Source organism: Trachurus japonicus, chromosome 8 (assembly GCF_045865225.1).
Source record: "Trachurus japonicus isolate A0001 chromosome 8, Traja_1.0".
NCBI lineage: Eukaryota > Metazoa > Chordata > Actinopteri > Carangiformes > Carangidae > Trachurus > Trachurus japonicus.
Window position 1 is genome coordinate 2,835,983 of NC_140914.1, and position 12,182 is coordinate 2,848,164.

Here is a 12,182-nt window from a genome sequence, read left to right on the forward strand (position 1 = left end):
GCAGCATTTTCAGGACGTCAGCTCTCGCTGCCAGGGGCACCACCACCCTGCTCCCCCAGAGCACACAGTTCTTGTGTGCAGACAGTTCGTCACGCCGCTGGGTGAAAGGCTGGAAACGCTCCTCCTGCCTCCCTGTCGGCCAGCCATGGAGCAACCAGTGCAACACACGAGACAGCACTGGATCCTTCTGTGTCAGGCTGCTGATCCGTCCTGCGTGGAGTGGAGCCTGAGGGACCCTTTCCAGCAACAACGCCTCCAGCGGGGGTGGGACCTCAGCCCCTCCGTGAGCCAGGGGCAGACGGCTCAGGGCGTCAGCATTAGCAAGCTTCTTTCCGGGCCTGTAACGCAGCTCATAATGGTACGCACCTAACATCAAACTCCAGCGCAGCATGCGAGGTGATATCATCTGTGGTACCGGCCTGGAGTGATGCATTAGCCCCAACAGCGGCTTGTGGTCTGTGTAGATAACAAACTCTCTCCCCAGCACGTACTGGTTGAACTTCTTCACAGCAAAGACAACAGCTAGCGCCTCCTTGTCAATCTGCGCATAGTTCCGTTCCGTTGGGGTGAGGGTTCTTGAGGCAAAACATACAGGTGCTTCGCATCCATCTGGCTCCACGCGGCTCAGCAGAGCCCCAACCCCATATGGCGAGGCCCCATAATGGGCCAGCACGCCGTCCGCCTGAAGCAGTTCCTTTGCCTGTCTGTAGGCCGCATCGTGGGCTGCAGTCCAGTCCCAGGCTGTATCATGGTCCAGCAGTCGGTGCAATGGTTCCAAAACAGTCGTTTTGCCCTCTAAAAAACAACTGTAAAAGTTCAGAAGTCCCAGGAACGCCTGTAACTCCGTTTTTGTCTTGGGTGTGGGTGCATTCCTGATGGCCTCCACCTTCTCTGTTGTGGGGTGCACTCCCTCCTTGTCCACGCGGAATCCCAAGAACTCCACCTCTGTTGCAGCAAACACACATTTCTCTTTCTGCAGCCGGAGTCCTGCCTCTGCTACCCGACTCAGCACTGCCTGCAGCCTGCCTGCATGTTCCTCTGGAGATTTCCCTGTAATGAGGATATCATCTAGATATGGTTGTACTCCTGGAATTCCTGCCAGCAGGGTGTCCATGAACCTCTGGAAAATAGCCACAGCCGTTGATACTCCAAACTGCAGCCTTGTTGGCCTAAAAAGTCCCCTGTGTGTGTTCATGGTCAGTAGCTCCGCTGCGTTTTCATCCAGGACAAGCTGTTGGTACGCCTGCTTGAGATCCAGTTTTGTGAACAGTATCCCCCCTGCCAGAGAGGAGAACAGTTCGGATACAGTTGGTAGGGGGTATACATCTGGGAGTACAGCTGTGTTCACCGTGCATCTGTAATCACCACAGATCCGGAGGCTCCCATCCTTCTTAGAGATTGGCACAATGGGCGTGGCCCACTTGGAATACTTCACTGGAACCAGGACACCTTGCTCCACCAGCTTGTCCAAAGCCTCATCCACTTTTGGACGCAGCGCGAAAGGGACTGGGCGCGCTTTGAAAAACTTAGGTGCTACCTCTGGGTCCACGGCCACAGAGACAGGTGGTCCCTGGCAAGCCGCCAGCTCCCCAAACACCTCATTGTAATCCTCCAGCATGGACTGTATCGACTGGTGCTGGATCGCGTGCACTCCCGTCACATCGATGCCTAGTAGTTGAAACCAGTCTCTGCCGAGCAGGCTTGCTCCTTCCCCTCCCACCACGAAAAGTGAGAGTGTGCCTTTGAAAACATGATACTCGACTTCCACTTGAATCTTTCCTAGCACCTGTAGCTGGGCTTGTGACCACTGTTTGAGCACCCCTGTGACCTGCATAATGGCTGGTGGGTCTGCTGGCCATAGGCTATGATATGTCTCTTCACTGATCAGTGAGCATGCTGAACCAGAATCTACTTCCATAGTAAGGGGTACTTTGTTCAGGATTACCTTAGCCGTGTACGGCGCCCTCTTGTGTGTCAGCTGGTGTGCGGAGGTATGATGCAGGAAGTACTCCTCCTGGCCCAGGCTTTCCAATGTAACAGCATGTGTCTGAGCCTGAGGCTGGTCCTCAGGCTTGGAGGCAGTATTGGTTTGAGCTTTCTTCATGCAGACCCGTGCGATGTGTCCCCTCTTCTTGCAGAAGTGGCAGACTGCCGTGCTGAATTTACACTCTGAGGGACTATGAAAAGCTCCACAGCGAAAACACTTTTTTTTCACCTCCATCGTAGCCCCCATCTCCTTTTTAATGTCAGCTGTGTGAGTTGTCTTGTGAACTTCCTCTGACTGGGGAGCAGATAGTCCCATACGCAACATACTCGCATTAAGAGCTGCTGTCTCCGCTGCCATAGCCTTCTCCTCAGCCGATTTGAAGGTCAGCGCCGGCTCCGATAACAACTGTCTCTGCAGGGCTGGGTCCCGCACGCCACACACAATCCGGTTGCGGAGCATGTTCTCAAGCTGGTCTCCAAAATTGCAATGCACTGATAGCTTCCTCAGCTCCGCAATGAATGCTGAAATGGACTGACCTGGCTGCTGCTTACAGTTGTGAAAATGAAAGCGCTGCACTATCTCAGAAGGTCTTGGGCTGAAATGGTGCTGGAGACTGCCAATCAGCTCAGCATACGGTACCTCACTCGGTCTCTTTGGAGCCACCAGGGAACGTAGCATGGAGTACGTGGCTGCTCCGCATACACTCAACAACACTGCTCTTTTCTTCTCGGCGTCATCGATCTCATTTGCTACAAAAAAACATTCCAGCCGCTCTGAGTACTCCTCCCACGAAGCCTCTTTATCCCCAGAGAATTCTTCAATCCTCCCGAAAGTAGCCATGATCTGACAGTGAGTAGCTTCTCTAGTGAAAGTCCGACTTTACCGTGTCCTGTTAGCCGCTTGTTAGCCGTTAGCCGCTTGTTAGCTGTTGCCGTTCGTTCTCGTAACTCGGTCTGCGTGAGTCCTTGTATGTCTCCAAGTCTCTGGAGCGTACACATCCGCCTCGTCGCCAGTATTAGATCTTCTTATCTATAAGCATGACCGGAGAGTAGACTGTAGAATGCATGAGCATTTAATAGCACTTTGTGATACAGTACAGGGAACACGGGCTCACTCTCTGAGGACTGCACAACAACAACAACAACAGCAGCAGGACCAAACTAAGCAGTAACCCCCCTGACCTGTGCCTGGAGCTCCCCCTAGTGGGCCACCCCCAAACCCTCTTATAAAGCTCAACTAAATACATAACACCTTTAATTAGTATTTATAATATATCTCAATAGGCCTTTTATTGAAATGTTTTTGATTATTTAGCCTATATGCAACAAAAGAAGAAGAAAAAGAAAAGGCTGTATGGGGTGTCAGGCTCTCTGCTTCCTTTTGTTTGTTTGTTAGTGAGGAGCGGTGTGGTAACTCTCCACTACCTGAAGTCCCTGTGTTTTCACGCTCCGGTCTCACCTCGTTTCAGAGACCGACTGACCGAGCATTGGCTGCACAGAACTCGCCAAACGTCCCAAATCTCGCGAGAAGAAATGGCGCAGTGCGAGAAGAACGGGGGTCCAGGCAAGACATAGCAATATTCATATTTAGCAGCAGAGCTGAGTGGGACATTTGTGGAGATAAATTATTTGCATTTAACTCATAATGTATTAATATAACTGCATTTCATCATATTTTTTGGGAAGAAAGAATATTTATGTCTGTGTGATAGGGTTTGTTGACCTCGAGGTGATGGAGTTCTCTTGTTTGGACACTAGGGGGCAGAATTAGAGCAGGGATTGTGGTGGGGCATGTCTGGATGGGTTTTCCTCATCGCCATGGAAGACTCAGTTCAAGCAGCCTCGTCTCTCTGTGTCACTATTTCTTTCCTGTGTTTTTCAGGTGAGTGTTGTCTCAAACCCCAAAGGAATTACTGAAACTTCTTACTTAAACTTTAGGGCAGTATGAGTGCCTACATGCAGAGGTGGGTAGTAACGCGCTACATTTACTCCGTTACATTTACTTGAGTAACTTTTTGGTTAAATTGTACTTCTAATCGGGGCGGTGCGTGGCGCAGTGGTGAGAGCGGCCGCCCCATGTAGAGGCTATAGTCCTCAACGCAGGCGTCCCCGGTTCGAATCCTGCGTCGGGCAGACCTTTCCTGCATGTCATTCCCCCTCTCTCTGCCTCCCCCTTTCCTGTCTATCTCACTGTGCTATCAAATAAAGGCAAAAAAGCCAAAAAATATACTATAAAAAAAAAAAAAAAAAATTGTACTTCTAAGAGTAGTTTCAATGCAGCATACTTACTTTTACTTGAGTATATTTCTTCAGAAGAAGCGGTACTTTTACTCCGTTACATTGAGCTGCATTCCGGTCGCTACTCGCTACTTTTTCTTATTGATCCAATGTGCGATCTGTCTGTTTATGTTTTAATGGAGATACTTCCGAGCCTCTGTCACATGACTGCGTTTCACCAATCAGATGTAGCCACTCGCGACGTTTGCCTCCGTGTAACCAATCAGACAGAGCCACGCAGTCACATGACTGCACACAAAATCAAAATCTCCGCGGTAAACAGGACGGCCACTCCGCCTCAAATTTGAGAAACTGCGGCTAGTAAATGATTAGGATGACGTCAGCCCTGGTATGGATAATGTCCGTGAAGGTTCTCAGTCATCCAGGTCATCTTATTCTTCTTCCTCCCCAGGAAGTTTAAACCCCATACACACCTGGAGACATGTGACTCCTAGTCACATGACCACCCCTCCAGTTTCGGGGGTGTGGTCATGTGACTTTGGTTTCACTAGAAACCAATCATAGGACCCCCCCCCCACACACACACACACACACACAGTCACAGATAGACACACAGACACCACACCCACACAAAGAGCTCCTGGACAGTTCATAGATCTTTCATAGATAGGCCTATGTAAGTTATTGTGGCTGAATTTGTCTTCATTTATGTTACTTTGTAAAAAATGTCATTTAGGCTATTGTCTTAGTTGTTAAATGTTGTTCTTTGGCAATATCTGGATTTTTTCATTGCTATTATATTTCTGTGTATTTGATTAGACCTACATTTACGCCCTGATAATTAAACGAACAAATCAGAGGTTACTCAGCAGTTACTCAGTACTTGAGTAGCTTTTTCACCAAGTACTTTCTACTCTTACTCAAGTAAATGTTTGAATGGCTACTTTTTACTTTTACTTGAGTAACATTATTCTAAAGTAACTATACTCTTAATTGAGTACAATTTTTGGCTACTCTACCCACCTCACATAGTACATTTGTGTGTGTGAATGTTGAATGAGAGCGGCTGTGACTGCTGTTTATTTTATTGCATAAAGCACTTTGAGCTGCTTCCTTTTGTATGAAAAGTGCTCTATGAATAAAGGTCTGTTTTTGTTGATAAAATGTGACGCTGTGTCTCCAGTGTTGTCTATGGGAGTTTGTGTGATGTGTGTGAGCTGTGGGTCCATCATTTGTTTTGTTGTGAAGTTGTTGTAAACTATTGAACTTAAATTATTAAAGTTAAAGTTAAAAAATAAGTTCTGGAGTGTTAATTCATGAGCAGAAAAGTTTATTACCAGGATGTTGCCACTAGTTACCTTGCCTGGTTAAATAAAGGTTGATGATTATTCATAAAAAATCACTGCAATATGATGATTTATAATGTATGTATGTTAATTGGATTGGAATCAATGGGAACTAAAACTTTATTTGGAGATAATGAATGTGTTGGCGTAAATGAGTCATATAGAAAATGTCTACAGATCTGATAAATACAAGGCCCAGTATGTAGCCAGAGGGTGGAGCCAAAAGATAGGTGTAGACTATGAGGAGACATTTTCTCCTGCTGTAAACCTAACCAGTATCAGAGTGTTGATGCAAAAAGCAGAACAAGATAATAATCAGATTTGAAAACTACCTACCTGCATAATAATAATGTGGGTCGATGATTTGATCGTTGCTGCCAGTCGTGAAAATGCACTGAAAGCTGTGAAGGAGACGTTCACAGTGAGGTTCAAGATGACAGACTTGGGTAAACTGAAACAGTCTCTTGGTGTCGACTTTGACCAGACTGATGTGAAAATGACACAAAAGAGACATGAAAGGTTCAACATGCAGGACTGTAAAGCAAAAGTTGAACTATAGTGATGATGAGTGATGCCAGAAAATACAGAGAGGCCGTAGGTAGCCTCATCTGTCTGAGCAGCTGTACAAGACCAGATCTGAGTCTAGTTGTACGTAAACTGCCTCAGTACTTTACTGAGCCGACAGAAGAGCCGTGGACTACTGTGAAACATGACACATGGAATATTTGAAGGGCACAAAGTGACAAAGAATTACGTCAGAGAAAATGTGAGTGTGAACAACTGGGATTACTGGGAGCGTCCAGCGATGCAGACTGGGCTTCTGATGGAACTGACCGACAGAGTAGGACCGGTTATCGTGTGAGCCTGAACAAAGACGGACCTTTGATTTCATGGAAGACTAAAAAGCAGCTAGTCTCCACTGTTGCACTGTCCAGCTGTGAGCCAGAGTGTGTGGCAGCGTCAGCCGCCGCCACACAGGAGTGATGTAGCTGGTGCAACTACCTGAAGTTGCTGACAGACACCAACACTCACCTGTAGCAGACTGCAACCCACTGGCACCACTCACCTCACAGGAAACAGGACGTTGTTGGAGACCATCTCAGGATTTTATTCTGCACACAACAGTAGGAGCACATTAAGATATATATACAGGTGCATCTCAATATATTATAATATCATGGAAAAGTTTATTTATGTCAGTTATTCAATTCAAAAAGTGAAGCTAACACATGATATAGATCCATTACACACAGAAGTAAATAGGCTATTTTGTGTCTTTATTACAATTAAAATAAATACAATAAATAAGTGTGGCTAGATCTATTACACACCGAATTAAACATTTCATGTCTTTATTTATTTAATTGTATTGATTATGGCTAACATTTAATGAAGACTTAAAATTCAGTCTCTAACAAAATTAGAATATTACAAAAGGCCAATTTAAAAAAAGCATTTTTAATACAGAAATATTGGCCTTGTGAAAAGTTAGTCCATCTATATGCACTCAATACTTGGTTGTGGTTATTTGACTTGAACTACTGTAAATTGACTTTTCCATGATATTCTGATTTATTGAGATGCAGCTGTAGTTTCCAGTTTCAAACTGAATGTTCACTAATCAATCAGATATTTCTGTAGACATGAGATCGTATAGTGGCAGTTTCAGTTGGATCCACAGCAGATGAACTTTAAACACACAGAACAAAGCCACAACACAAACACATGTATGCTAATGAGATGAGATCGTTAAATCCTCGTCTCACCGTGAACAAAGAAAAACAACACACAGTCACACACACTTTAAACATGGCCGCCACCTCATCACTCAGTGTGTGTGTGATATTCATGGTAAGTAAGGACTTTAAGAGCATATTATCTACAAATAACGGAGAGAGTTTCACCGTGTGTCTCGGCTCTTCCAGCAGCAGCGACGTTTTGGCGCGTTTTGGGGGGTGCACCGCTAATTAACGTCCCACCTGCAACAACAGCTGGAACCAGGAACCATCGTTCTCTGAACCAAACTGCTGCAGCAACAACAGTTTAGCTGGTTAACATATTTACCACTGGTCTGAATCATATGTGGAGTGGGTTTTTAGTTTTAGCTGAAGTTCACATAGATAATATCAACTTAAAAACACATTAAATCTAAATACTGACTCAGCTACACACCACCTATGGTTTATGGAGATCACCAAGGAACAGGAGCATTAGCTAAGAAGCTGTGAGTCGACAGAGATGTGAGCAGGTTGATGTTAAAGATCATTTTCTGAGGTCGACTGATCACGAAGGAAAAATAAAGTTTGTCAAGTTTGTGTTTGGAGAGTCACAGATAAGATTAGGTTACATGATGTAAGTTTAAGGTAGAAAACCTTATAATGTTCTGTGTTAAAGGAGTTAACAATGTGAGAGCAAGTGGGGTGTTCATAAGTGTGTTAAATGTGCTCTTAAATTATTATTATTTAATTATTTTTAACAACTTTATTTCAAACAGTCAACCAGAATTGACAAATGCAGACATGAGATCACTTACATTCAGAAATCATTCAAAATCATCATGGTCAAATAAAAAAAAAAAAGAGAAAAAATAAAGCTGATGAGAAATGCTTTACCTGAGACATGTTTGTATAGAAAATAAATGTGTCAATAAAGTTTCTCTTTCTGTCAAACTGTAGCGCGTAGCCTGCGGTTGGTATGTTGGGTATTTTTAGTTTAGTTTAGGAAGTTTTTAGAGGCTTGCTGTGCTGTGACTCCCTCAGGTGAGCTGGCTGCCTGGCTCCGCCCCAGACTGAGGTGTGGATATGAGACAGGTGAGGAGGAGGAGCGAGAGAAAGTGAAAGTATTTAGTTCAGACGCCATTTTAAGAAGAAGAAGGAGTAAGAGCTGCAGCAGGTGAGTGTTAAACAACATTATTATTATTATTATTCACCGTTAAGTCTCAGTCCCTGTGAAGTGTGAAGTGTGAAGGGAAGAAGAGTCAGAGTAGTTTTACACTAGTCCGCCATTGTTGTTGTTGTAGTTTCTACGTCCAGCGGTGTTGCCCTGGTTACAGGTTAGAGAGGTGACAGGTGAGGCTATGACGTTATTGTTTCACTAAAGATAAGTTTAGTTTTTTCTGAGGCGGCGTTTGGAGATTTACCCACTGTTTTTTTTTTTTTTAAGAAATAGTTTTAGGACAAAACGGCGCTGACATGAGAAATAAAAACTGTTAAGATACTGTATTCTCTCTCTGTGTATGTGAGTGCGTGTGCGTGTGTGTGAGTCAGTGTTAACAGGCAGCTAAGGGAAACAGAACAAAGACAGCTGAGCTCTGAATCCTCTGTTTATTTCACTTTTTTACGTGAAAACTGTGTTTGACCTTCAGAATAAAAGTTTAACACGGACCCAGAGAAGATAAAGAGTCTGAAACACAGTTTATTATTATTATTAATCTTTATTGCAGACACAAAAGGTGTCTAAATAAATGTCTAAAGTCATACCAACAACAACAAACATGATAAAACAGATTTAAGAAAGAGAGAGAGAAAAAGAGACCGACACAGAGAGAGAGAATCAATCATCAACTCTCTCCACATAGTTCATTAGCAGCCTGTCCCACCAGTGTTTTCTAAGCCTGGATGAATACCTATAGCTTATTTATAGTTTATGGTTTGTGATGACTTTTATTGGATTTGTGCAAAATACAAAAAGGAACATCAGACCTAGGTTCTGATAAAAAAAAAAAAACACATGACACAAAACTAAACCTGTTCTGATGAAAACGGTTTTATTGTTTTAAAGACTCATTATCTTCTCTGGAGAAGTGTTAAAGTTTTACACTCAACACAAAATGAATCATAGCCTTCACATGAAGAGGTGAAATGATTCAGATAGGATTCAGAGTTCAGCTGTTGAATTTAATCATACCACCCTCTATTGATCAAGACAGAAACATAATTTTACATCACTTATTGTGATGTTAGATAAAAGACTTGTAACTTGTTACAGGGAGAGTGGAGGCTCCTTCCACATCGTGGCTGGAAACCAAACCTGCGATCAGAGCCTCTGACCCGGTGTCACAGCTCTCATCTCGTCTATGACACAAACGCTCCCTGTAAACAGTTATCTCTTGTTTATGACAGATAAGACTACACAAATACACACATCGTAACATCGTATATGATAATCCATAGATCCACTGATTGATTATCAAAGGCTTTGAAAACAAATCCACACAACCGAGAGGAGGGTTAGCAAAACAGAGGAGAAGTGACGACTACTGCTGGTCAGATGTAAACAGGAAGTCATTGTCAAACCCATCATATTTTCTTATATTAATTAATTCAGACTAAATATATTTTTTTATGGAAAAGCAATACCTGTATTCTCTAAACTCTAAACGCCCCGTGGATGTATTGTTTTTGAAGAAATATAGAATAACTCAACCGTTAACTTTCCCCTTAACTGCTGGATCTGAAGCTAACGTCAGTGTTGTTCAGTGTTTCTGGTTTCCCTCTCAGACTGACTGAAGTCCTGAAGATGAGTGTTAATGTGGAGGAAGAGGAGGACGGACCAGAGTCTCCAGGATCCACCTGTCCATCTCTGATGACTAACCGGTCCAAAGGAGAACCTCCAGTCTTCAGTCTTGGACCTGGACCTGGACCCACCTGCTGGTCTGTGAAGAGTGACGGATCCAAATTTCAACCTCTAAACTTCAGTCCTGGACCTGGAGCGTCAGACTCCCGGTAAGAGACCTGCTCCAGCCTCTTTACCAGTGTTGAGTGTGTTGAGGTCCTGCAGCTCATAGTGACTGTGAGTCAACAGGAACTGGTTCTTGTGGTTGATCAGTGTCTTCATACTAACTGCTCAGGTCTCTTCATGTTTCTTCTGAACTGATCTGATGAAAGAACATCTGGACTTGTTCCTCCTCCATGTTCTTCCTGCAGCTGATCAACATGAGCTTTAAAGACGTGGCTCGTTCCAGGTGGTTTGGTGAACGTTGAAGAGCTGGTTTCTAACAGAGTTTACAGCAGTTTGCAGGATCATTTTACAGCCTGAATGCAGGGAAGTTGCTAGGAATTCTGGGCCCCCTAAAAGAATATCGGTGTGGGCCCCTCTACCGTATTCATTGCCACCTTCGATTTTCTTGTGTTTCAGTGTTCTTGATGGTGTCTGGTGTAATACACCCAAATTGTTTCCTTTTTTACGATTAACGACTTAAAGCAATACTTACCGATCTGGCATTTCACTCAGCACAGCACAAACATTTGAAAATCAACAGCTCCACCTCCCTCACAAGTCCCACCCACCTCTCCCTCCTGCCGCACCTCCACGAGCCCCCTCCCTCCCCGCTGCATGCGTTGGCATGGCAACGGTAAACAGAACAGGAATGCGAGTGAAACGGGAACAACACAAACAAACACAACACCGGAGTTTTAAACCATATAAACGGACTCAGTGATGACTGATGAGTTTTATAATAAACTGTTGTTAGCCTACTGCTACTGGAGACGCAGGGGAAGTGATTGTTACAGATTGCAGTTCTCAACGAACCGGGCTGGCGGCCGGACCAGCGCCACCTGATGCGCTGGTTCAGGGCCAAAATAAATCCAGACCGAGTCGAGCCGCGCCGCGCCGGTCCGGAGTTCAACCGGGTCCGGACCGCTGAGAACTCACAGAGCTAACAGTAGCCTAGCCGTTGGCACAGAGCTAACAGTAGCCTAGCCGTTAGCACAGAGCTAACAGTAGCCTAGCCGTTAGCACTGGATGCTTTATAGACACATGTGACTTCCTGTGTTTACGTATCACTTGGGGCTGATCACTATCAACGTTATATCAGACATGAAACTCTGCAACCAGCTGCGGCTGCAGTTATTGGTCTTTTAAAAAACTATTTATTTCCAAAAACCTTCTTTCTTGTGTGTTGTGACTCTAGTCTCCTCTGCTCTCTGTGTCCTGCTACTGCTCTGTCAATAAGCGTTCTTCCTGGTCGGGAGGGGGGAGAGGAGGAGAGGGGTGCACAAACTCATTACATATTAAGTAGGTTCGGTCGCTCGTCAAATCTTATTAATCGGACCGAATAATATTATTGGTCAGACTTTTCTCAGAATTATACGAGAATGAAAAAATGATGAGTTTTTAACCCTGTTGGGTTTCTCTTACATTTTAATGTGTCATCAGATTATTAATAGCATTTTAACTTAGACAAAGAAATGTGCAAAAGTTCCAGAAAGGTAAGTATTGCTTTAACAAGTCACAGTATTATTATGTAAATTATGTATTATAAGTAGGGCTGTCAGAGTTAACGCGTTAATCGCGACGAGATTAATTAAAAAAATTAACGCGATTCAATTTTTTAATCGCGGTTAATCGCGGCCCATTTTGTCCTCTGTCTGCTGGACTGGAGGACTGGAGTGTGGGACCTCCAGTCCAGTAGGTGGCGGTAAGCCACCTTCAAGTTGGTTGCTACACAAATATACACATATATCCACAGCTCCATCCATTGATTTTTTTGACGGCTTTGTTGTAAACAAATGCACGTGGCGATGTATTGATTTTTTTGACGGCATCGGTTGTCAACAAATGCACGTGGCGATGTATTGATTTTTTGACCGCGTCTGTTGTCAACAAATG

At 44.2% G+C, this 12,182-nt stretch overlaps 1 protein-coding gene across 1 annotated transcript in view; it reads left to right on the forward strand.

The window, feature by feature from the left end:
- The window catches only part of LOC146982330 (uncharacterized), a 420,172-nt gene that overhangs the window by 27,746 nt on the left and 380,244 nt on the right, over positions 1–12,182 (forward strand). The window contains exon 2 of the mRNA XM_085785572.1: positions 10,070–10,294. Coding sequence (XP_085641698.1) covers positions 10,070–10,294 — 225 coding nt within the window. The remainder of the gene's footprint in view (positions 1–10,069; positions 10,295–12,182) is intronic.